This window comes from Lepidochelys kempii, chromosome 4, assembly GCF_965140285.1.
Source record: "Lepidochelys kempii isolate rLepKem1 chromosome 4, rLepKem1.hap1, whole genome shotgun sequence".
Taxonomy (NCBI): Eukaryota; Metazoa; Chordata; order Testudines; family Cheloniidae; genus Lepidochelys; species Lepidochelys kempii.
The window spans coordinates 141,387,752-141,415,269 of NC_136383.1; the positions used below are offsets into that span (position 1 = coordinate 141,387,752).

Below are 27,518 nucleotides of genomic sequence, written 5' to 3' on the forward strand. Positions count from 1 at the left end.
CATTGAGTACATTAGCTTTTTCCACATCCTCTGTCACTAGGTTGCCTCCCTCATTCAGTAAGGGGCCCACACATTCCTTGGCTTTCTTCTTGTTGCCAACATACCTGAAGAAACCCTTCTTGTTACTCTTGACATCTCTGGCTAGCTGCAGCTCCAGGTGCGATTTGGCCCTCCTGATAACATTCCTACATGCCCGAGCAATATTTTTATACTCTTCCCTGGTCATATGTCCAACCTTCCACTTCTTGTAAGCTTCTTTTTTATGTTTAAGATCCGCTAGGATTTCACCATTAAGCCAAGTTGGTCGCCTGCCATATTTACTATTCTTTCGACTTAGCAACTTCTTAGCAACTTGGAGGGCCTTAGCTGAGCCTTCCCTTGCAGAGCTGATCTCAGCGTCTGTGTCCCCCCCCACCTATATGTGTGCTGGTAGGGGCTTGTGGGCCTGTCACTGCAGTACAGTGTAAAAAGAGCCCACACTGGTGGGTCAGGCAGGCTTAGTGGTACGCCAGTTCCAGGCAGCACCCCGGAGGAACCTGTCACATAGAGTTAATTCCTCATTTAGTTTAAAATGATGTAATTTCCTGCTTCACTTGAAGGTACCTTCCCAGCCTACACTCCCAAGTTTTCCTTGCTGCGCTCATTTAGGGTATGCCCACACTGCAAAGAAAACCCTGTGGCACCAAGTTTCAGAGCCCAGGTCAGTTGACTCAGGCTCACGGGGCTCGGGCTGCAGAGCTAAAAATAGCAGTGTAGACATTTGGCCTCTAGCTACTGCCCAGGCTCTGAGACCCACCCCCTCATCAAGTTTCAGAGCCCAGGCTCCAGCCCAAACATCTACACTGCTATCTTCAGCCCCTGCAGCTTGAGCCAACTGACCTGGGCTTGGAGACTCAGAACCACAGTCCTTTATTGTAGGGTAGACATACCAACACTCCTGGGAGTGGGAGAAATGCAGCTCCCCGCACTGTGGTTTTGGTGGTGGTAACACTATTCTCTGCTTCATGAAAAATAGGGAACCCTTTGTGCAGTTCAGCGTCATTTCATGATCCCATAACCGTCACTTGTTGTGACACTGCTCCAGTAATACACAGATGAAGGACTGCTGACAGTATAAATGCGTCGAACGGTACAGCTAACTAGGCCCCCCCTCCTGAAGAGGATTCCAAATTGCTCAGCCTTCACTCCACAAACGACTGAGGGACAGGAGTCCTGGCAGTGCCACTCCCCCTGGAATGAAGGAAATGGGAACTATCTGATTCACTCCCACGAATGGGTGTGGAATGTCTCAATTTTTCCCTATTTAACCAAGACCCCGTTTTGATTGGGGTGCTGCATACATATAACCATAGACACGTAGGGTGGAAGGGACCTCGAGAAACCATCAAGTCCAGCCCACTGCTCTGAGGCAGGACCAAGTGAAACTTAGACCATCCCTGACAGGTGTTTGTGCAACCTGTTCTCAAAAATCTTCAAGGATAGGGATTCCACAAACTCCTTTGGAAGTCTGTTCCAGAGCTACCCTTACAGTTAGAAAAATCTTTCTAATATTTAACTTAAATCTCCCTTGCTGCAGATTAAGCCCATTACTTCTGGTCCTGCCTTCAATGGACATAGAAAACAGCTGATCACCATCCTCTTTATAACAGCCCTTAACATATTAGAAGACTGTTAGCAGGACCCCTTTAGTCCTTTTTTCTCAAGACCAAACATGCCTAGATTTTTTAACCTTTCCTTATAGGTCAGGTTTTCTATACCTTTTCTCATTTTTGTTGCTCTCCTCTGGAGTCTCTCCAATTTGTCCACATCTTTCCTTAAGTGTGGTGCCCAATATTGGACACAGTACTCCAGTTGAGGCCTCACCAGTGCTGAATAGAGCAGGATAATTACCTCCCATCTTACATACAATACTGCTCTTAATACACCCCAGAATGATCTTAACCTTTTTCACAACCACATTGTGACTCATATTCAATTTGCGATCCACTACAACCCTGAGATCCTTCCCAACAGTACTAGACGTTCTTCCCCATTTTGTAGCCGTGCATTTGATTTTTTTCTTCCTAAGGGCAGTATTTTGCCCTTATCTTTATTGAATTTCATTTGGTTGATTTCAGGCCAATACTCCATTTTGTCAAGGTCATTTTGAACTCTAATCCAGTCCTACAAAGAGCTCACACCACCATTCGGCTTGGTGTCATCTGCAAATTTTATAAGCATACTCTCCACTCCATTATCCAAATCACTAATGAAAGCATTGAATAGTATCGGACACAGGCCTGATCCCTGCGGGACCCCACTAGATGCGACCTCCCCGTTTGACAACGAACCATTTGTAACTACTCTGAGTATGGTCTTTCTGTGACCCTAGCAGCATCCTAATGCACGAGGGCAAAGGGCTCACTGGCAGAGAGTTATGGATGGTCTAACCAGTTTGGTGTACCCCACCTCATGAATATCCTAACCTGTATCTAAAAGGACTCATGTAAGATACCAACAGAAAGCTAATAACATACTGATCATTAATATTATGGTGGGGTGTTTGTATGGAGGACAAATGCAAAATTACAAACATGTTGGGAATTATGTTCTTAAAGTGTATCTGCCAGGCAGGGCTGAAGTTATCCCTCCCCAGACAAAGGAATATGGTTCTGCCACCTTGAAGGTACTTCCAACATGCATTAAGAAACAACAGGAATGCATTTACATAGAAGGTAAACAGAACCATCAAGCTAACAAGGGAAGGAGAGAACTACTCAGCGTCACAGCAGTGCGAGGAGATTGCTAAAATGCAGATTGATCTGTTCCGCCAAACACCAGCAGTGGAAGAAACCAGCATGGAACTTTCTTCACCACAAGACTCCATGCCATCTTCCTCACAGCTTGAATGAACTTTACTTTGGGGGGTAGCCACCATAAGAATCTGTTTCAAAGGTTCACTGGACTATACAAGGGACCCCAAATTATCTTTCACCTAAGACAACAATGGAAAGCAGCACTTTGGACTTTAGGGGGCATCCTGGCCAATGGGGTAAGTCAGCCATCTTGCTGGAAGGCAGCATGGTCAGAATCTGATCTTGAGCCAAAACTGTAGTTTTGTTAAGTCTTAGCCCTGGTCTACACTACGGGGTTAGGTCGAATTTAGCCACATTAGGTCAATTTTAAAATGACTGCATCCACACAACCAACCCCATTCCACCAACCTAAAGAGCTCTTAAAATCGACTTCTGTGTTCCTCCCCGATGAGGGGAGTAGCGCTAAAATCAACCTTGCTGGGTCGAATTTGGAGTAGTGCGGACGCAATTCAACGGTATTGGCCTCCGGGAGCTATCCCATAGTGCTCCTTTGTGTCACTGTGGACAGCACTTTGAACTCCAATGCACTAGCCAGGTACACAGGAAAAGTCCTGGGAACTTTTGCATTTCATTTCCTGTTTCGTCAGCATGGCAAACTCAGCAGCACAGGTGACCGTGCAGTTCCCCCAGAATCGTAGAGCACAGAATGTTTCTACGCTCCCCATATCATCTCCGTCCCTGAGGTTATCGCAGATTAGAAGGTGAAAAAACCGCACTCACGATGACATGTTTTCCAAGCTCATGCCGTCCTCCCACACCGATAGGGCACAGCTTAATGCATGGAGGCATTCAGTGGCAGAAGACAGGAAAGAATTAAGTGAGCATGAAGAGCAGAGGCAGGATGCGATGCTGAGGCTAATGTGGGAACAAACAGACATGATGAAGCGTCTGTTGGAGCTGCAGGAAAGCCAACAAGAGCTGTCAAGGTTCCTTCCCCACTCTGAACTCTAGGGTACAGATGTGGGGACGTGCATGAAAACCTCCTAAGCTTACTTTTACCACCTTAGGTTAAAACTTCCCCAAGGTACAAACTATTTTACCCTTGGACCTTCCACTGCCACCACCAAACGTTTATCTGGGTTTATTGGGAAAACATTGTTTGGAAACGTCTTTCCCCCCAAAATCCTCCCAACCCTTGCACCCCACTTCCTGGGGAAGGTTTGGTAAAAATCCTCACCAATTTGCATAGGTGACCACAGACCCAAATCCTTGGATCTTAGAACAATGAAAAAAGCATTCAGTTCTTGAAAAGAAACATTTTAAGAAGAAACAGTAAAAAGAATCACCTCTGTAAAACGAGGATGGTAGATACCTTACAGGATAATTAGATTCAAAACATAGAGAATCCCTCTAGGCAAAACCTTAAGTTACAAAAAGACACAGACAGGAATATGCATTCTCTTCAGCACAACTTAATTTCTCAGCCATTTAAAGAAATCATAATCTAACGCATATCTACCTAGATTACTTACTAAATTCAAAGACTCTATTCCTGTTCTGTCCCCGGCAAAAGCATCACACAGACAGACACAGACCCTTTGTTTTTCTCCCTCCTCCCAGCTTTTGAAAGTATCTTGTCTCCTCATTGGTCATTTTGGTCAGGTGCCAGTGAGGTTATCCTAGCTTCTTAACCCTTTACAGGTGACAGGATTTTTCTTCTGGCCAGGAGGGATTTTAATGGGGTTTACCCTTCCCTTTATATTTATGACAAGAGCACAGACTCCCACGGCATCCACTGTATAACCGCCTACCCTCCTCCCCATGTTCCATAGCCTCCTCACCTAGACGCCCAAGAATGCGAGGGGGGAGGCTCCAGACACCCAGTTACTCCACTCCAGAGGATGGCCCAAGCAACAGAAGGCTGCCATTCAAACAGTTTGATTTTTAGTGTGGCTACAATAAGCAATGTGGCCTTGTCCTTCCCTCCTCCCCGACCCCACCCGGACTACCTTGTCCGTTATCTCTCTTTTTTTTTTTAATTCATAAAGAAAGAATGTATGGTTTCAAAACAATAGTTACTTTATTTCAAAGTGGGGAGGGTGGTTGGTTTACAGGGAATTAAAATCAACAAAGGGGGCAGGTCTGCATCAAGGAGAAAAACATACAGCTGTCACACTGAAGCCTGGCCAGTCATGAAATTGGTTTTCAAAGCCTCGCTGATGCGCAGTGCACCTTGCTGTGCTCTTCTAATCGCCTTGGTGTCTGGCTGCTCAAAACCGGACGCCAGGCGATTTGCTTCAACCTCCCACCCCACCATAAACGTCTCCCCCTTACTCTCACAGATATTATGGAGCACACAGCAGGCAGCAATAACAATGGGAATGTTGGTTGCACTGAGGTCTGACCTGGTCAGCAAACAGCGCCAGCGAGCTTTTAAACATCCAAAGGCACACTCTACCACCATTCTGCACTTGCTCAGCCTGCAGTTGAACTGCTCCTTACTACTGTCCAGGCTTCATGAGCCATGGAAGCAAGGGGTAGGCTGGGATAGGTGCGACCACGCGGGTGCTGCTGTCTGGGAGAGCAGCCTGAGGCAGAAGCCTCCAGCTCGCATGATATTCCAGACAGGACTGAATCTCCATGAGACAAAACTTAGAAGAGAATGACCTGCAGTCTCTGGCTTCCATTTCGTGCTCTAAGAGGAGGATAGACATGTCTGTCCATGAGCCCCTGATCGACCTCATCGAGGTCGACCAGGAGCACCCAGGAGATGTATGACGGCTATCAGCCCTACTGCACCATCTGCCTTGAAGGCAAGGAGCTGCTGCTGTGTAACAATGCAGTACCACATCTGCCAGCAGCACCCAGGAGACGTACGGTGATGGTGAGCTGAGCGGGCTCCATGCTTGCTGTGATATGGCGTCTTCACGGGTAACCCAGGAAAACAGGCGCGAAACAATTGTCTGCCATTGCTTTCACGGAGGGAGGGAGGGAGGGAGGGAGGGAGAGGGGCCTGACGACATGTACCCAAAACCACTCGCAACAATGTTTTTGCCCCATTAGGCATTGGGAGCTTAACCCAGAATTCCAATGGGCAGCGGAGACTGCAGGAACTGTGGGATAGCTACCCACAGTGCACTGCTCTGTAAGTCGATGCTAGCCACAGTCGTGAGGATGCACTCTGCCGACTTAATGCGCTTAATGTGGACATACGCAATCAACTGTATAAAATCGATTTCTAAAAATCAACTTCTATAAAATCAACCTAATTTCGTAGTGTAGACATACCCTAAGTCTCTAGAAAGTGTTTTTCACTTTTATTTGCTTGTAGCCATTTCTTGCTGTCCTTTATACTTTAACTTGCTCACAATTCTCTCTCCTTTTGGTAATAAACTTGTTTTAATTTCATCTAAACAACCCAGTGCTGTCTTTGAATTGATGTGATAGCCTGACTCCAATTGAAGTGAAAAGCTGGGCAGTTTGTCTCTTCAGAGGAACACATGAACCTTATTGCTCTGAATGGTCCAGGAAAGGGCTGGACATTGCAGAGCACTCGGTTTGGGGAAAATGTCAGGGGCATTGGGGCATCTTCCAGGTGTAACCAAAGCTGGTCGAGGCCAGAATGTAGCTCTGGTGCAACAAGCAGGCTGCTCCAATCAGAGCTGCTGGCCCAGGGTGGTTTATCACACACATACTCAGTGCATGGTGCACGCTGGCAGGGAGCAGCCAAACAAGGGAGCTAACACCAGTAAAGCATTTTAAGGAAGAGTTACAGGGCAAGTGATAACCTCCCCTCACTGGTCTGGACTGCACCCCAGAATGTGATATCCACCTTAGATTTATTCCATCTAGACCACATTTCCCTAGTTTCCTTATGAGAATGTGTCAAAAGCCTCACTAAAATCAAGATATATCACCATCTATTGCTTCACTCACCCCAATCTACTAGGCCAATAACACTGTCAAAGAAGGAAATTAGATTGGTTTGGTATGATTTGTTCTTGAGAAATCCATGCTGGCTATTCCTCATCTCCCTATTATCCTCTAGGTGCTTACAAGTAGATTGTTTAATAATTTGTTTCAGTATCTTTCCAGGTATCAAAGTTAGGGTGACTGGTCTGTAATTCCTCAGGTCCTTTGTCCCCCCTTTTAAAGGCAGGTACTACGTCTGTCCTCCTCCGTTTTCTGGGGCCTCACCTGTCGTCCTGGAGTTCTCAAAGATAATTGCTAGTGATTCTGAGATTGCTTCAGCTAGTACCCTAGGATGAATTTCATCAGGGCCTCCCAACTTGCAAACATCTAACTTATCTAAATATTCTTTAACCTGTTCTTTTCTTTTTTGGTTTGCATTCCTTCTCCGTGGTTATTAATATTATTTGTGTTGAGTATCTGGTCACCATTAACCTTTTTAGTGAACACTGAAACAAAGTGGGCATTAAACCCCTCCACTTTCTTGATGTCATCAGTTACTGGCTCATCTTCCCTGCTAAGTAGAGGACCTACACTTTCCTTTGTCTGTCTCTTACTTCTAGTATATTTAAAAATTCTCTTATTGCATTTTTTGTCCCTTGCTAAGTGTATCTCATTTTGTGCTTTACATGCTTGTGCTATTCTTGCTATCAACAATCGGCCCATATTTCCACTTTTAGTAGTATTCTTTTTTTATTTTCAGGACATTAAAGAGCTCCTCATGGAGCCACACTGGCCTCTTACTATCCTTCCTGTCTTTCCTTCACATAAGAATAGATTGCAGTTGTGTCTTTAATAACATCTTCTTGAGAAACTGCCAGGTCTCCTGAACTCCTTTTTCCCCTTAGACTTTTTTCTCCAGGGGACATTAGCTACCAGTTCTCCGAGTTTGTTAAAATATGCTTTTTAGATGTCCACTGTCCTTATTCTGCTGCTTTCACTCCTTCCTTTCCTGTGAATCACAAAATCTATCATTTTATGATCACTTCCACCCAAAATTGCCTTCCACCCAGAGATTCGCTATCAATTCCTCCCCGTGGGTAAGAATCAAGTCTAATACGGCTGTCCTCCTGGTTACATCCTCCACCGTCTGGAACAAAAAGTTGTCCCTGATACATTTCAAGAACTTATTGGATATGTTGTGTTTTGTCATATTACTTTTCCACTAGATGTCTGGGTAGTTAAAATCCCTCATTCCTATCAGGTCGGTCTTTTTGGATATTTCTGTTATTTGTTCTAGAAATGCCTCATACATCTTCTTTTCCTGACTTGGTGGTCAACAGTAGACCCCTACCATGACATCACCTCTATTTTTTACCGCTTTTATCTTTACCCAGAGACTCTCAACTGGTCGGCCTGCCATGTCCTTCTGGATCTCAGAACAAGTGCATATATTCTTGGTGTACAACACAACACTTGCTCCCTTTTTACCCTGCCTGTCCTTCCTGAACAAGTTGTACCCCTCTATACCAATATTCCTCTCATAAGACTTAACTGCCATCACAGACTGGGTGGGGTAAGTCATAAGTTAGTTTGTGTACTAATACTTCTAGTTCTTCCTGTTTACTCCCCATACTCCTTGAATTTGGGTACAGACATCTAAGATGTTGAGCAAATTCCCACATTGATGCCCTCTGATTTCTCCTTTGACCCTACTGCAATTTTCCATGTCCCCCGCAACATCTAGCCCTCCGTTAAGGTCACCTTTATCTATACTTAACTGTGGGCTTTTGTCACCTATCCCCTTTGAATTGAGTTTAAAGCCTCCCCACATTAGGCTGGCAAGTCAGTAGCAGCAGCCTGGCAAGCACAGACCAGAACACGCTGCCCTGAGGGAAAACATACCTGTGACTGTCGCACAAAGATGCCATGATTCTCTTCACAGGTGAAATACTTCCTGCCCTGCACAGTTCCATCGTTCTTGCCCTTCGCTTCATCCAAGACGACTCCAACCCACTTGCCTGTGGCGAACAACGTGGCACCAACATATGCCACTGTACCACGGTGTCCCTTTCCGATGACTTCCACTCTGGAGCCCACTTTCAAGGGCTTGCCACTAGCTTCCACACTCATCCTGGTTCCAGTACTTGACACCTAGAGGAACAGCAGGAAAATAAAACTGTCAGCAAGTTAACATATGAAATTACTATCAACTGTATTTCTCTCACTATTTAGGAGACTGAAATCTCATTCTCAATTCAGCTGAAAACCACCACCCTGTTTGATGTGACCTACGTGAGGACAGTGTGTCTTCCATTTTAGGATTTTGCCTGAAGTCAGATGAGAAGGTGGAAACGGTTTTGAACGAAGTAGGCCAGTTGTCAGAGTCATTTCTACAATTCGTTATTTTCTGAAGAAAACATACTATATGCCCTTACATCTTGGGGCTGTCACAAGCATTAAAATCACGCACACCAGCAAAGCCTCTGAAATATTAATTACTGCTCCTATTAGTTTTTAATACACCACACCCCAAGCACAGATACAATGTATATTTTTGGAAGATCCATTCAGTAGCTTTGGGAAAGACCAATATGAAGCAGCAGCCCTTCGCAAGTCACCATATACATCTGACACTGTGACAGATGGTCACAGATCATCTTCCAGTGCGGGAAGCACAGGATCACCATCTCAGAAGAGACTACTTTATCTCCCTGCAGCATCCCTAGCCTCTAGCATTAGAGGCCCCTGTAACCAGAGCTGTTGGGTTTGTGAACCCTCCTCTTCCACAGCATCATGCTTTCCTGCCCCTCTTCAAAGAGATATGGCTGGTCCATGGCTGATATTTGAGAACTAGCAGCCTATCTGCATGGATTTAGGAGACAACCTCTGGGCCAGGATCACCCATTCATAGCTTTACTAGAGCTCCAAATCAGGCACTAAGCAATTAATAAGAAAATAGAGACATTAAACTCTCATTATGTTTTCAAGACATTCAGTATCCTCCTAATTACCCATCCACGCTTGTTAAAGTCTAATGTGCACTACTGCATTTTTAAGTTGTCATCTCAAACCTATATCTATCTGCCTAGGTACAACTAAATGCATTCCAAGATTCACTTCTGGTGCAGAGAATAAGGCCATGGGTGTAAGCAATTCCATCAATGAAGAGTGTTACACACTCAGAATCTTACTAGAAATACGCACGTGTTAATGTAACTGTGAAGCACATGCCTCCATTTTCAATTTACTTTTCCAGGGGCTGTGGGCCCCACCATTCTACTGTTGTGCGAGCAGTCACTCACTGAAAAGCAGAGTTCCATCTCGATTAATACCACCGGCCTAGACGATAATGTTGCTGTCACATTTCATTGGCCTCTTCAGGCACTCGTACGGTGTCCAAAACAAAAAGGAGTCTAAAGCTTTACACAGTTAACTGCTATCAGAAAGGCTCCATAATATAAATGCTTACAATGCAAGTAATCCTTAGCATACAGGGGTTCTGAAGAAAAATGTTCGTAAACAAGACAAACTGATGTAGGAAGAAAGGGAACAGGTCATAAACAGAAAATGCCTCAGTCGTATTCCAGTAGCTCTGGTAACCTGCAAGATATTATTCTATTTGACTGAAGAAGCAAATATTATTTAACCAGACAAGTCCACAGGAAGTAACATCCATCTTCTAGTGTAAAGAAATATACTTGCAGCTCAACCAATGGCTAGTCTGAGTTTTGGGGGCTCTTTATGCAAACCACACAATATTTATACTTCCATTCATTATTGTAGTGATGTGACTTTCTGTTACAGAAACAGCACACCCCAGGTTAGGCTCCAGCGTGACCTAGCAACCGGAGTTTTCTTCCGGATCATGAAGCTATTATACGGCTCTGCACAGACAGCATTAACCACCATAGTAAATTTGTAAACATTATACCATGGCCCTGATCTGATGAAACAGACAGATTCCTAAACCCAATTCATAATCATTCATCTTGCCAATGGGCCAGGCCAGGAGTGGGCAAACTACGGCCCGCGAGTGGGGTCTGGGGCTTGTCCCGCTCCGGTGCTCCAGCTGGGGCGCCGGGTCAGGGGCCGCACCACGAGGGTTGGCCCCACTCTGGGGCTCCAGCTGGGGTGGGGGCTGCACCACACGACTCAGCCCTGCTCTGGCGCTCCAGTCAGGGCACCAGGTGGCTCCTGGAAGCAACCACGTGGCCCCGCTCCACGCATAGGTGCTGGAGAAGGAACATGCCACTGCTTCCGGGAGCTGCTTGAGGTAAGTGGCACTTGGAGCCTGCACCCCTGAGCCTCTCACCACGCCCCAATCCCCTACCCCAGCCCTGATTCCCCTCCCGCTCTCCAAACCCCTCGATCCCAGCATGAAGCACTCTCCTGCACCCCAAACCTCTCATTCCCAGCCCCACCCCAGAGCCTGCACCCCCAACCAAAGGTCTCACCCCCTCCCACACCCCAACCCCAATTTTGTGAGCATTCATGGCCAGACATACGATGTCTATTCCCCGATGTGGCCCTCAGGCCAAAAAAGTTTGTCCACCCCTGGGCCAGCCTGTCAGTGCCAGAGCCTTCAAGAGTTTTCTTGGCTAAAATCTGTTAAATAGAATTGATGACCTGAAATTACCTTAATTTCTCCAGATTGGAGACCTCACAGCTCATGTGACCACCTCATGGAAGGCAAAAATTCTCTTACAAGTTGAGCTTTCATTTTACAAATGATCTTTCAGTGACCTCAGCTGAAACTCCCCTCCCTGGTACACAGAGATCCATAAACAAAGGGTGCCCCAACCCTCAATAGGAACATGGACATCGATTGTGTAGGTCAGCCTGTTACACACCATTTCTGTTAGAAATACAGGCAGGAGGACAATCCCTGCTGGAAAGGGTACAGAACAGATGCTGACATCAAGATGAATGAATGGAATTCTAGAGCACTTGTCACCTCAGCTCCACTGATATGTTGGGAGAAGGGTTGAAGGGATTTCTGCTTCACGGTTTCATTAGTAGGCGTGCCTCTGAAGGGAGGACTAGGACTTGTGGGCCTCCTGGATAAAAGCATGTTCTCAGGAGGGGCATTCCAAACACAAGGACAGAGGGAAGGTGTGGAAATAAGTGCATGAGGAGGACATGAGCAAGACAATTATCCAATTTAGCAAGAATGAAGGAAACAGCCAAGTTGGACACCACCAAAGAATCAGGCAGATGAAAGCCAGTGAAGGAATATGAAAAAAGGCCAGATGTGGCTGGAATGAGGGCAAGGTACATTACGCCTGCAGTGTTCTGGTTGCATTGAAGTGGGACAAGGTGAGAGTCACAGAGGCAAGATAGCAGGAAGTTATGGTACTCGAAGTAGTTTAAAAGGTGACCTGCAAATGTTTTTAAATTCTGTTTCCCTGAAACTATTTTATTATGTGTAAAGATGACCTGAATGGTTGATGTTAAAACATCCTTTTACATTAACAAGATCATGAATGTCAAGTCTGGGTTTGCTGGAGGAATCTGTGAGTATCTCAGATATTTATTGTGAGTTCCCACACCTTAACTGAAAGGGTGAGAGTGTTTAATCTTGAACAGATACCCTTGCTCCCAAGCATTCATTAGGCATTGGAGCACAGCAGGTATTAACAAAAACAAGAGTTTTAAGCCATCTGATTAAACAGCCAATCCCAGTCACTGTCTATGTCTCTGGCCACCATAGACTCTTCCACGGTAGGAGACCCCCCCGAGTCTTTAATGGGAAAAAAAAGAAAAGTCTCTTAAAAAAAAAAAATCACACAAAAGCCTTCTAGCCCTGCTTTCCACAACATAAACTGGGCAACAAAATGGCAGATGAAATTCAATGTTGATAAATGCAAAGTAATGCATATTGGAAAACATCCCATCTATACCTATAAAATGATGGGGTATAAATTGGCTGTTACCACTCAAGAAAGATCTTGGAGTCATTGTGGATAGTTCTCTGAAAACATCCAGTCAATGTGCAGCGGCAGTCAAAAAAGCGACCAGAATGTTGGGAATCATTAAGAAAGGGATAGATAATAAGACAGAAAACATCATATTGCCTCTGTATAAATCCATGGTACGCCCACATCTTGAATACTGCGTGCAGATGTGGTTGCCCCATCTCAAAAAAGATATATTGGAATTGAAATAGGTTCAGAAAAAGGGCAACAAAAATCATTTTAGGGGTATGGAACGACTTCCATAGGAGGAGAGATTAATAGGACTGGGACATTTCAGCTAGCAAGAGGGGACCATGATAGAGGTCTAGAAAATCATGACTGGGGTGGAAAAAGTAAATAAGGAAGTATTATTTACTCCTTCTCATAACACAAGAACTAGGGGTCACCAAATGAAATTAATATGCAGCAGGTTTAAAGCAAATAAAAGGAAGTATTTCTTCACACAATGCACAGTCAACCTGTGGAACTACTTGCCAGAAGATGATGTGAAGGCCAAGACCTATAACAGAGTTCAAAAAAGAACTAGGTAAGTTCATGGAGAATAGGTTCATCAATGGCTATTAGCCAAGATGGACAGGGATGGTGTCCTTAGATGCTGTTTGCCAGAAGCTGGGAATGGGCGACAGGGGATGGATCACTTGATGATTCCCTGTTCTGTTCATTCCCTCTGGGGCACCTGACACTGGCCACTGTTGGCACACGGGATACTGGGCTAGATGGACCTTTGGTCTGACCTAGTCTGGCCATTCCTACAAAGAGGGGGTGCGTGGAGAGAACGCATGTGCCCAATTTTTTTATCCTTTGAAAATCGCATTTTCAGACCAACATGCTGCTTTAAGAATTAGCAGCAAGCTCCATGCTACACTCAAAGCAGGCAAAAACCCTTATCCATCGAATTGGAAATTTCATAGCCTCTCACTTCAAACCCATTTAGACATTGATTCCTACCACATTCACTTCCTTCCTTTTCAATAGATGAACCAAGAGAAAGAAAGGGCCTTTTCCCAAGCTGAATAAGCTCCTCCTCCTGAGATTGCAGCTAACCAACCAGATAATGCAGTAGCAAGAAATGAATTCCACAGATTTTACTGGAGAAGAGTTATTTTCTGTAATGTTATAAAAGGAAAAACTGTGGTCCTTTCTTATATACATTACCAGACCAAAATATGTTAAAATTAACTGAATCCAGTTTAGTGTACAGAAAGCTAACTGACAAGCCAGGACATTCCTGCTATCCCTTTCAACAGTCTTTTTCTCACTAACTTCCACAATCTTCACTGCTAAAGAAAGGAAGACTTTACATTTCTTTGCTACATATCTAGTCATACATGTAACGTATCTGAAGGTTACTTTTAAAGTGGTATAACCTTACTGAAAACAGTTTTCTGGGAACCATAAAACAAACGTCTCTGTAAAATCACCTGTGAGGGAGACAGACTCTAGATGTAGTGGAGAGAAAGGGATTTATGTATACATTCTCTCTCTGTAGTTTTGGAAGCCACTTCCATGAATACCATCTTTTCTACAAGGTTACTAGACGTACTGTAGTATGCAGATGCAGTACAGTCTCTAACATAGCAGTAAACTTATTAAATCATCCAGGCCATCTCAACTGATGGAGAGGTGAACTGGTTGAGCTAATAGTTTCTTTTCCATTTTGATTACAGACCTAAAAGTGGCAATTCTTCAACAAAAAAAACTTCAAAAACAGACTCCAACGAGAGACTGCTGAATTGGAATTAATTTGCAAACTGGATACAATTAATTTAGGCTTGAATAAAGACTGGGAGTGGATGGGTCATTACACAAAGTAAAACTATTTCCCCATGTTTATTCTCCCCCCCCCCCCCTCCGTTCCTCACATGTTCTTGTCAACTGCTGGAAATGGCCCACCTTGATTATCACTACAAAAGGTTCCCCCTCCCCCGCTGGTAATAGCTCCCCTTACCTGATCACTCTCGTTACAGTCTGTATGGTAACACTCATTGTTTCATGTTCTCTGTGTATATAAAATCTCCCCACTGTATTTTCCACTACATGCATAGAATCATAGAATCATAGAATATCAGGGTTGGAAGGGACCCCAGAAGGTCATCTAGTCCAACCCCCTGCTCAAAGCAGGACCAATTCCCAGTTAAATCATCCCAGCCAGGGCTTTGTCAAGCCTGACCTTAAAAACCTCTAAGGAAGGAGATTCTACCACCTCCCTAGGTAACGCATTCCAGTGTTTCACCACCCTCTTAGTGAAAAAGTTTTTCCTAATATCCAATCTAAACCTCCCCCACTGCAACTTGAGACCATTACTCCTCGTTCTGTCATCTGCTACCATTGAGAACAGTCTAGAGCCATCCTCTTTGGAACCCCCTTTCAGGTAGTTGAAAGCAGCTATCAAATCCCCCCCCATTCTTCTCTTCTGCAGGCTAAACAATCCCAGCTCCCTCAGCCTCTCCTCATAACTCATGTGTTCCAGTCCCCTAATCATTTTTGTTGCCCTTCGCTGGACTCTCTCCAATTTATCCACATCCTTCTTGAAGTGTGGGGCCCAAAACTGGACACAGTACTCCAGATGAGGCCTCACCAATGTCGAATAGAGGGGAACGATCACGTCCCTCGATCTGCTCACTATGCCCCTACTTATACATCCCAAAATGCCATTGGCCTTCTTGGCAACAAGGGCACACTGCTGACTCATATCCAGCTTCTCGTCCACTGTCACCCCTAGGTCCTTTTCTGCAGAACTGCTGCCTAGCCATTCGGTCCCTAGTCTGTAGCTGTGCATTGGGTTCTTCCGTCCTAAGTGCAGGACCCTGCACTTATCCTTATTGAACCTCATCAGATTCCTTTTGGCCCAATCCTCCAATTTGTCTAGGTCCTTCTGTATCCTATCCCTCCCCTCCAGCGTATCTACCACTCCTCCCAGTTTAGTATCATCCGCAAATTTGCTGAGAGTGCAATCCACACCATCCTCCAGATCATTTATGAAGATATTGAACAAAACTGGCTCCAGGACCGACCCTTGGGGCACTCCACTTGATACCGGCTGCCAACTAGACATGGAGCCATTGATCACTACCCGTTGAGCCCGACAATCTAGCCAGCTTTCTACCCACCTTATAGTGCATTCATCCAGCTCATACTTCCTTAACTTGCTGACAAGAATACTGTGGGAGACCGTGTCAAAAGCTTTGCTAAAGTCAAGAAACAATACATCTACTGCTTTCCCTTCATCCACAGAACCAGTAATCTCATCATAAAAGGCGATTAGATTAGTCAGGCATCATTCTTATGTAGAGCATTACATCCGATGAAGTGAGCTGTAGCTCACGAAAGTTTATGCTCAAATAAATTTGTTCGTCTCTAAGGTGCCGCAAGTACTCCTTTTCTTTTTGCGGATACAGACTACTCTGAAACATTTCCATTTCTGACTTCTTCACTGCTGAGGCATTAGGCTCATATCAAACCTTTCAAACTTAAACTCAGAAACCCTGAAGTCCTAGTGGCTTTGCTGATCATCCACTGTGAATTTTCCAAGATCAGTAAAACCCCTCAATCCTCATATGAGGTCTGCAACTTTTCTATTCCACTGTAAAACTACTATTCTTGAAATCTGATTGCTGACTTTTTCTTGTCTTTTGCAAATCATGTAAGCTTTTTGGGTGACGTTTTGCTGTCTCCGAAATCAGTGGGGTTGGTCTGGTGAGGGCTGATTTGGCCTTTTACAACTCAGCTACCCCTCCAGTAAAGTGGGGGTAATACTTGCATACTTCATGGTGAGACTATAAAGCTAAAATTATGATTTGTAAGCACTACATCACTGCTAAGAATTAATTTTAAAAAAAAGAAGAAAAGATAATAGCACTTCAGTAATTGATGAATTAAAAAGGGCAAAATTAATTCCTAGCTTCACCCTCCCCCATCTCCCTTACCTTCTTCCCTGCTATGTACCTTCCTTTATCAAATGCACTCCCAACAAAACCCCAACCAAAACATTAAAGTGAAATTAAAATCATGGAATTACCGTGACATTTGCAGGACACCATATTGTTCACTCTGCAGAAATGTTACATTCCTTTCCTCCATCCCTTTGTTGGTCTTGTCTATTTACACTTCAAGATAGTGACTGACTTATTCTAGGTGTGTACAGTCCCTAGTACAATGGGGTATTGAACCTAGTTGGGGCCTCTAAATACATTAGCTACAGATATCAAATGGACTCTTTTATCTGTGTTTCCAGATACTGTACAATTTAGCAAGAATTCTACTTTTGATCAGTTCCAAATACTAGACTTAACTAAAGCACTTGATTTAGTTATTTAAGCAACAGCTGCATCCATTGGCCTCAGTTCTGAAAGCAGATTTAAGATGTACTGTCCCTCACATATGCACTGAATGGTATTTGCTATTAAGTTTTTAATTAATAAAATGGCATCTAAGAAGAGTTTTGCCTTAATTGGCTTCCTTTCTCATTCTGTATTAATGCACTTGCATTAAACTAACTTACATAAAAATACGGCGTCAGTTTCTTAGTTTATTTCTCACTGGAAGTCAATAGTTGGTTGCTGCAATTATTAACACAGCAGTCAATTGATGTCATAGGGGTATGTGGCACCTCAAGTGACTAATAAACCAAGACCCTTACATCATTCATGCAAGTGTCATCAGTACCGAATGAGGGAGAAGAAAAAATAAAATTAAACCTGGGAAAAGCAGACACTAAATAAAAGGGTTTCACAGTTTATGAGGTACCAGATCTCTCTGGTCAATCCCATGGAAATATAATTTTTCACTCAGAACAGTTAGACAACAGAAGCTAAGTGTGGTCCCAGAAGTTACAGATTAGTGAATATTATCTGTAAAACTGGGGGAGAAAATCATTGGGGACAGTAAAGTTCCCAGGCAAAAACAAAGAGACAAGCCAGTCTGGCTTTTACATGGGAAAACTGTGCCCCTCCAAAACTCTTTGTCAATTCTTTCAAACAGTAGATACAAGAAACAGGGTGGACAACTTGGGCTTTCAGAAGGCTCACAAGAAGCTGTCAAAAAAGCTGGTAAACACAAGGTGACAGGTAAAGTCCCATCACGGATTAGAAGCAGGATACAAGATATGAAGCAAAAAGATGGAATAAATAGTCAGTTCTCATTATGAGAAGGTTAGGAAGATGGCCTGGCTAATCTAACAGGAAAAGTGGATCTGCTTACCTGCTTATTAAAGGCTCACAGATTCACCACAATGCCTATGTCAACCAGCTGGCAGCTTCGGGGCAGAACCAGACCCATCAGTACTGGCAACAGGGGAATGACCCACCCCACGAAGTTTCCACCAATTGAAACAACTTCCACAGCCAGGATAATTCAATTGCACTTTCTTAAATTACAAATTGTGCTAAGTACAAAGTGGAAAACGTACAATTTCCCCTACTGCAGGGCATGGGAAATAACTCCTAACAACAAAACCCAAATCTTTCAATGTTAATTTCCATCTAAGTTCTGAATGATATTCTCATCTCCAGGCTGGGTCATACCTCGGGACTTCATTGCTCAGAGAAAGGACATTTTCAGGTAGGCACAGATACATTTTCCTATTCTCCATTGTGCTAAGGTTCACAGATCTGTTACAATGGGATTTTCACAGCAGCGTACCCCCACTATCATCCTTTAAATACGGACATCCAAAATGAGGTATATTACATGTCCTCCATCTTCTCCTGGGCACTAAGGTGTGGAGAATGCTTCTGCCAAAAAAAATGACGCTGGCTAAAGATTGGATGGCCAGTATGTAAAGTCGGGGTGAATTTAGGCATTGATGGTCATGTGGCCACCTAGCAGATCTCAGTGTAGAAGATCTAACTTCTCTGCGCTATGAATGTCAGTGCTCTGAAGGAGCATACTGTGATAATTAGGGATTTACCTCGGGGGCAGGAGTGAGGACTACTTGTCTGAATTACACGTACAAGAGCAGTGGCACCAGCTGGGGAGAGGGGAGAAGATGAGACTGACACCAAGGCTTTTGCACTTGCTCATAGTTCCATAGGCTGCGGAGCCTGGGGGGCCAAGCCCAACCACTTTTAAGCAGCGTTCCTGTACTAAATCAGTACGGCTGCTGCCAGAGCGGTCCAGAGCATCGGTCCAGAACATCGCTCCAGCTGCGTGCTTACAACGCCTCTCCATTTGACCAGGCCACCTCACCCCCTCCACAGCTGGGCAGCAAGGCCAAGTTTCAGTGAATGATGTTGTGACCAGGCGCATGGGGTCGCAACGCAATTTGGGCTCCAGATAGAGGGGTGGCTGGGCCAATGGTGTTGTAACCTGATGCCCAGGACATCTGTTCCTGTACAGTGGAGCACAGAGGAATCCCCTGACAACTTGCCTCTTTGCGGTACCAGCCCAAGGTACTGGGGAGAGGGGAGAATCCCTTGCCGAGGGAGACCCAAAGTCCCTACAAGAGAAGTGGGTCCTGAATCAGAATTTGCCTTCTCTCCCCCGCCCTTCCAAAACATCTGAATTGCTGCCTGAATACTGGTCTCATCTGAGAAAGCTCCCAACTTCAAAACTCAGCTGATCAGAAATAGGTAATGCACGATTTCATTCATTCCCTGGAATTTCCAGGGGTTTCTTAAGAACGGTAATGGGACAAAGCTGTTCCTGTGATTCTTGCACAGTACTACAGATTACTGCCTCTGGCTACTCTCCAGGGACCTCACTTTAACCAAAGCTGCAGGGAGCAATTTACTCCCAAAATAAGAGAGCCTGGCTGCGATCTGTGTCTACCTCCAGGCAGGGCTGGTTCAGAGTCAGAGCTCTGAAGTAACTGAGGGCAGCTGCTGACCTTGCCGCAGCAACCTGCGCTTTTTGAGCTACCGTTCAAAGAGGTATTTTCTCCTGTTGTAGTTCAGGGATGGCTTCCACTTGCCGTACGATCTGTATTCCTTTCTATAGCACCGGGCAGAAGCTAGGACGGCAAGTTCACTTTTCTGAGGACTCTGAATAGCCTCAGCTTACCATAGAACTCCCCCCTGTATCCGTAAGAAAGCTAGGAACTGATTTGCTTGAGTGTCTGATTTCCAGGACCAGAAGCACATCTATGCCCAAAGGAGGGGGCTTAGGTGGCCTGGACTTGGTGGCCTGTGAGGAGGCCACTTGCAGGTAAAAAATTGCCCATGCTGGAAACAGAGTCCTTGCTACCAGGGAAGATAGCCACATTCACCTGGGGCACTGACTCCAGGTTGGATTTGGACAGATGCACACCGAGAAAGCGTCTGCCTTTATGAAATGGAGGCCAGGGGCTAGAAAGAGGTAACGGGTGGGCCAAGGGCTTGTTCTTCTATAACTAGGCTGCTGCCCCCTTCTTCACCCCATAGCCAGCTTCTAGGGGGAAAGGAAGTGCTGGTGACCCACAGCAACCTGAAACAGCTGCTGGGAACAACAGCCCAGACGTTAGGGTGTGGCAACCCACAGCGGCAGCTGGGGATGGCAGCCCAATACTCTCCAGTCTTTTAGGTATGACAGGAAAATCCCCTCTGTCTATTACAACTTCTAAGGGAACACCAGAAGGGATGCACAGCTATCACTTGTCCAAGGTGACTGCAGACTCTCTCAGCATAGCTTCACAGTACCCAGAATTCTAAATGGAAAGTGTCCAGCCGCTCTTTTGTTATTTTTAATAGAATATAGTATATCTATTATATAATCCCCTAACTCTGATTTGGACTGCTGGCTCCCCTCTCCTAAGGTGGAAGAATTCCCTCTACATATGGACACAGGTGTGAGCGCGACACACACACACACTAATCAGCACGTCTATCACCTGGTCTTTCTGCACTGACCCGCCATACTGCACTCCATGGAGGTTAGAAGGAGAAACAAGCACTGATTTTACTTCCCCCTTGTGAGTTTGTCCCTATGAACCCGCAATGGAAAAGTGAGGGGATAATCTGGGCTCAGGTCGCTGAGCTCTCAGTGATCACCCTGTTTACAAAGAGGCTGGGCTTATTCTTTTCCCTCCCCAACATGGGCCCCTTTCTGGGTCTCTCAAGGAAGGTGGGATTCAAGAATGGACTTCCCAGAAGCTCTGCCCCTCTCTACTGCATAAGTGCTAGGTGAGCCAGCTGGGTCTGTTTTTCCATGGGGTGCCTGGGCTATCAGCAGGGAGCCCTGTTACAGAGACGGCAGTCGGCGGCGGGAGCTGACCCTTACTCACCTCTGGCGCAAGGTGGCCAGTGCTCTCTACCCGTGGCCCAATGGGAGGCAGCTGAGCTCTGCCATCTGTTGGTGCAAGCCATAGGGGCTCAGTGTAATTTTCCATCTGGCATGCTGCCCCTCTGGTTTAACCCCCCATACCGAGATGGGGGCACCAGCCTCACAGACAGTTCTTTTCCAATACTGTGTGTCTCCTTTCCTGCCTAGGGGAGAGGGTAGGGGTGACCCACCAGGGCCTGGGCTAAGGGAGGGGAATGCATTCTGCCCCCAGAGCTGGTCAACCACCTTGAGACTCTCCAAGGACCTGTCTCTTGTTCCCCACTTATCCTTCAGCCTCTGGCTTTTCTCACCTGAGCGCTCCCTGAAGTCTGCAGGGAACCAGGCGCTGCAAACAGGGGAAGCAGAACTCAGGGACAAATCCCAAAGGGCAAACACAGCCCTGGGATGCAGCTGGGAATTGGACAGACTGTTACAGGGCTGAACGGTCAGTCAGAAGCGTGAAATAAAGACTGGAGTATCCCTGCAGCAGGGAAGAGTGGGGGAGCAGGGGGCACACCAAACTGGAGGAACTTCAGGGGCAGGGCATTCCCCTTCTGCCAGTGACTGACAAGCTGCAAGCAGACTGAAGTATCCATTGTAATAGCTCTATAGACTTTAGAACAATGAAGGACTGGCCTTTGGTAAGTTAAATGTCTATGACAGGCTAACAATAGTGCCAAGCATCGCTGGGAATGTCTGGTATAGGTCTGGTGGTAGTCAGGAAGGTGGGATGTAGAGCAAAGTGGTTACATTTGCCAATTACAAAGTCAAGGCAACAAAGGATTGTGAGGAATTCTAGGAAAATCTAACAAAAGCAAGTAACTGAACATTATAAAGACCAATTGAATTCACAGACTAATCCAAGGTGAGGAGCACTGGAAGGAATAATTTAAATCAGTCATGCGCACTGATGGATTCTAAATTAGTTAGAACCCCTCAGGAAATATATCGAGACATCACTGTGGACAGCTCTATCATAAATATCAGCTCAATGTACAGCAGTGGCCAAAGAGGCACGTAAGCTAGTAGGCCATTCTAAAACGAGACAATGCTATGGAAACTGCGCGGTTATGGAAACCCATGGCTCCGTCCCCACCAAGCTTCAGAACCATCAGGTTAGCTCAAAGCCTCCCAGGTGCAGCATTCCTGCAGAACTCCTTCGCCCTAGAGGAGTCTTCACCCTACTGTGCCTCAAATCTTGGGTGCTGTAGGGAGACTGGATGTCTCAGGCAACTGTGGATAGGACAGAGCGCTTTTCACACCCAGAAAAACTATTCAGATCCTCCCCAGGTCAGTTCTCTCTCTCTCACACACACACACACAGGTTTAAAAAATACCAAAAATGGAATATATTTCAACGCACTTATGATTTAAGCACAAATATTTGGGTCACTAATGTGCGCTGCCTGCACACAACAATTTTAGAGCTTTGTTTCACCAGGGCACATAACCCCCCAAATATGCGTGTTACATTTTGAAGCCAGGATCATGTCATTATGTGAGCGCACAGTGATACCTCCCTACATGCATATGTGACTAATTGCACCCTTAATCTGTCACTCAAAATATAGATCAAAAGTTTGGGGGCAAACCTTGAACACAGCAGCACTTCTCTGGAAGTCTCCCAGGAAGAGATTCATGACCGCAAGTTAAAATCCTCTTAGCCTCAAATTTAAGAGGTAGCTAAAGAGGACTTGAAAAAGGAGAGACTTAGAAATAATTCTAGTCTTCGTTTGCGCTAAGGCTAGTTATTACTGAATATATAATATCTGGTGCTGCCATATTCGGTCCTCATCAAAGGCGATTACTCAAGGATTAATAACAGACCCATCATCCAGTGACACAATGCGGGCGGCTGCTGTCTCATCTAACAGAATCTTAAGCAGCCTGGATCTGTTGCTGTTAGACTTGTAGATGAACTAGCAAGGCATTGCTGTGACAAAGCTCCTACTGTGCGAGCACCACTCTAGTGCTGGACTTACTCTGGTTTGACACCTAAAAGCAAACAGAGCAATTTCAAATAAGAGATTAGAAGATTATGGTGGGGCAAGGGCAGGGGAAAGGGGCACAAATACTTGTCAACTCAGCAAATGGGAAAAATACTAAGCTGAACCCACTAACCTCAGCCCCGAGGAATGAGAGTGGGAATCCCACAGGGCATGTATGGTTACTTTGGTGTGCCAGGCAAATGGTTTGGGTGTTTCTAGCGTTGCCAACAGAGTTGATCCAGAGTCTTTCGGATAATCAACCTGTTAATATATTAGGTGTCGTATTACTCCCAAGACAAGTAAAGTACTACAACCAACCAGCTCTCTCTAGAGGGGCGCTCACAAATTTGGTTCTCTTGACACTGGAGTCTCAACATGTAGTTTGAGTAAAACATAGTTAATGTTGACTAACTTCAAACCCAAAAAGAACAGGAGTACTTGTAGCACCTTAGAGACTAACAAACCCAAACAAATCCCACCTGGCCTTAGCCATTGAATGGAATTAAACACAGCTAACAGAATACTAGTGGGAAAGCCTCAGAGCCAGCCCATGGATCAGGGACGGAACATCTTAGAAAATCCAAACTCCAGGAAGCTAGCGAGCAGCACATACTCCAAGGCTTGGCTGTCAAGAGCAGAGGACAATCATAGGAGACCTAGTTTAAAAGAGGGCTTCTACACACAAACCACATTCTTTCACCATTTCTGAAGCACTTTAAGTAACTTTTCAGACATATTCCCTAAGTGACCATCTTTAGTCCTTCCGGATGGCAGTTGCTATGCACCATGGCCTCTGCTACTTTCATCATCTAGCTAACCAGGGGTAACAGCAAAGAAACAAAAGCAACCAAGTCATTTTGACCATATACACTCAAACACAAAAATCCACCAGTGATTCCTTGGTGTGTTGTCTACTACCCTAACAATGCTCTTTACTGGGAAGCCTGTGCAGTTGCACACTGCATTCTTTCAGTGCTTTTTCCTAAAGGAGGTTTGAAATGAGTTCAGCATAACCTGAGATGAGAAGAAAGGTCTCTCTCTTCTCAGGATTTGCAAAGATGAAGGAAGACATGGCCAAAACATGGCCCGATAGTGTTTGTGATCAACCTAGAGTTATCGAGCTCTTTGCCAAGTTGGCAAGCACCAAGTAATAGAGAAGCCTGGAAATGCACTAACCCAGCCTCTCCAACACCTAGAGACTCAGACAGAATACCACTAGATTCGAGAGAGAACAAAACGGCAAAGAAAAACTCCAAAGAAAGGCCTCATTGTAAGGCTATTGCTCATTTTAAGTTCTGTTGCCGACTTCACAGCCCAAGTTTAATGGCAATATGGAAAACCTTGGGCTTCCAAATATCTGAAAATCATTTCAGCACCTCACAGTGCAAGTTGGAAAACAATCAGATGGAAAAAACAAAGAAGGCCCGGGGGGGGGGGGGGGGGGGGGGGAAGCACGACAACCTAGAATCTTTGTGCTGAAAAGCCCCAGAAAAATTCTGTCATAGCTGGAGGCTCAGCTGACACCTCATTACATTATCAGCAATAACTCACAAGAAATAGAGACTGATTTAAATCAAAAGGAAACGACTAACAGTATAATTCAGGCTATTTATCTACACTTTCCTCCCCCACCCGATATGTATTAACGAGTGAGATATTGCTAATAGCCAGACGCACAATTCAGAAAATGGGAAAAGGATAGTAAACAATCTATATTTCACAGTAAATATCTATATTCTTCATTGCACCAATAACATTCAGATATATTGTCGGTATAAGACATATACTAGATCCAAGTAGTTTGTAAATAACCCCCCCGCCCCCCCCAACTTACCCGACTGTACGTGTGTCTCCTGCTCTGGGCCATGCTGCCGTTGCTCTATTTTAATGATTTTTTTTTTTAAATGATGGTCTCAGTTCATGGCTAGTAGTAATTCAGGAAGGATTTGGCTGTTATGTTCCAGTTGATTCAACCATACCCGCACCCCAACCCACGCTCTGTCTGGCCACACAGAGGAAAAAACCCTTTTCTGTTAGAGGGTTCCTGAATACATGGACATACAGAAACCCAGCCCAGCTGACGGAGACTCACTTTGCGCTACTGCTGCTCCAGACTCTTGTCACAGATTTTGCCAGCCCACTGGGTCCTAATGCTAAACAGTTTCCTATTTGAAACTGGAAAAGAAAAGGCAAGCTGCCTGGGCTGGGGCACTGGAGACACAAAAGCCATGAAATGACACCAATGAGCTTCTCCAGACCAACATCAAAAGCATCTACATGGAACACAGCCTCGTCCTGCTTTGGAGGGAAGCGTTGGATATGCGGTGTCCCTGCATTCTCCTCACTAGACAGGGCCATCCGCATTCCTGCTTGCGTGGAGCGGATGATAAATACCCAGAGTTGCAGTGAATTTTACTCAAAAACAGGTATTTTCAGTTGTTCTTTTCTGCTCCTCCCTTCCCAGCCAGAGTTATTATTACACTTTACTGCAGGACTTAACAACATTCTTAAAAAACAGCCATGCTGCAACCTAGGTGGGACAGAAGCACAGGTATGGAGACCAAACAGTTAATCATGGGGCATTTTTAAATCAATAATTGCTCTTCCTATGGCTGATCTGAATAGATGTCTAATTAAAGTCATCAGCCGCTCTCTTCAGGGCTGCCTACAGCATTAATTGCTGCCTGTGAAACAGCATGGGGGGCTGGGGAGGAGGGGACATGCCTGACACCAGGTTTTGGCAAAGCTGGGGTTCCCAGTGTGTTCCACTCTGCTTTTCTTCATTATTTCAGGACATCACAGCTGCACTAGTGATCATCTTCCAGTTCTTACCCCCACCCCAAGGGTGGGCAAACTTTTTGGCCTGAGGGCCACATCGGAGTTCCGAAACTGTATGGAGGGTCGGGTAGGGAAGGCTGTGCCTCCCCGAACAGCCTGGCTCCCGCCCCCCTATCCGCCCCCTCCCACTTCCCACCCCCTGACTGCCCCCCTCAGAACCTCCGACCCATCCAACCCCCCTGCTCCTTGTCCCCTGTCCGCTCCCTACCGGGACCCCCCGCCCCAACTGCCCCCCCCAGGACCCCACCCCCATCCAACCCCTCCACTCCCTGTACCCTATCCACACCCCCGCCCCTTGACAGGCTCCCTAGGAATCCCACACCTATCCAACTGCCCCCTGCCCCTTATCCAACCCCACCACTCCCCACCCCCCTACCATGCTGCTCAGAGCACCAGGACTGGCAGCCACGCCGCCAAGCAGCCTAGAGCACTGGGGCAGGCAGGCAGCTCTCGCAGCTGCGTTGCCCGGCTGGAGCTCGCAGCCCTGCCACCCAGAGCGCTGGTGGCACGGTGAGCTGAGGCTGCAGGGAAGGGGGGACAGCAAGAGAGGGGCCGGGGGCTAGCCTCCCCAGCCGGGAGCTCAATAGCTGGACAGGAGGGTCCCGCGAGCTGGATGTGGCCCATTGGCCGCAGTTTGCCCACCTCTGCCCTACCCCCACACACACTGCAGTCTTTGAAATAGACTCTAGGACCCTAGCTTCCCCTGTGTTCAGCACGGACTCGGCAGATGCAACTCAACCTTGCACTAAACTCTACCTCAACTTTATCCCATTCATATTCCCAAATCTGTCCAAACCCACTCCCGCTCTCATAACACAGCACATCTGCATTGTTAAATTCTCACCCCTCAGCTCCTGATGGTAGCTAAGAGTTTTAAGTACGTGCGGCTGGTTTTATACACTGCCTACTACAGAAAAGAAAAATCAAAAGGAGGAAGTCTGAATCCTTCCTTGGCCAGGACATGGACTACTTGGGCCAACAGGCTCTAGGAAAATACTAATTATAGAAATGTAGAACTGGAAGGGACCCTGACAGGTCATGTCCACCCCACTGCACTGAGGCAGGACCAAGTATCCCTAAATCATCCCTGACAGATGTTTGTCTCACCTGTTTTTAAAAACCTCCAACTCCACAGTTCATAGAATATCAGGGTTGGAAGGGACCCCAGAAGGTCATCTAGTCCGACCCCCTGCTCGAAGCAGGACCAATTCCCAGTTAAATCATCCCAGCCAGGGCTTTGTCACGCCTGACCTTAAAAACCTCTAAGGAAGGAGATTCCACCACCTCCCTAGGTAACGCATTCCAGTGTTTCACCACCCTCTTAGTGAAAAAGTTTTTCCTAATATCCAATCTAAACCTCCCCCACTGCAACTTGAGACCATTACTCCTCGTTCGGTCATCTGCTACCATTGAGAACAGTCTAGAGCCATCCTCTTTGGAACCCCCTTTCAGGTAATTGAAAGCAGCTATCAAATCCCCCCTCATTCTTCTCTTCTGCAGGCTAAACAATCCCAGCTCCCTCAGCCTCTCCTCATAACTCATGTGTTCCAGTCCCCTAATCATTTTTGTTGCCCTTCGCTGGACTCTCTCCAATTTATCCACATCCTTCTTGAAGTGTGGGGCCCAAAACTGGACACAGTACTCCAGATGAGGCCTCACCAATGTCGAATAGAGGGGAACGATCACGTCCCTCGATCTGCTCGCTATGCCCCTACTTATACATCCCAAAATGCCATTGGCCTTCTTGGCAACAAGGGCACACTGCTGACTCATAT

The 27,518-nt window shown here is 45.8% G+C and overlaps 1 protein-coding gene across 10 annotated transcripts in view; it reads right to left on the bottom strand.

Moving 5' to 3' along the window:
- DCTN1 (dynactin subunit 1) overlaps nucleotides 1–27,518 on the bottom strand; it is a 146,273-nt gene that overhangs the window by 96,596 nt on the left and 22,159 nt on the right. For 3 of the 10 annotated variants that reach the window (XM_073343112.2, XM_073343111.2, XM_073343109.2), the window contains exons 1-2: nucleotides 24,740–24,997; nucleotides 8,610–8,858 (exon numbers count right to left, since the gene is read on the bottom strand). In XM_073343112.2, the coding sequence (XP_073199213.1) occupies nucleotides 8,610–8,858; nucleotides 24,740–24,772 (282 nt within the window). In that variant the 5' untranslated portion in view covers nucleotides 24,773–24,997. Of the gene's footprint in view, nucleotides 1–8,609; nucleotides 8,859–24,739; nucleotides 24,998–27,518 lie in introns of those variants that run through there. The other 7 variants (XM_073343117.2, XM_073343116.2, XM_073343110.2 and 4 more) reach the window with 3 other exon arrangements.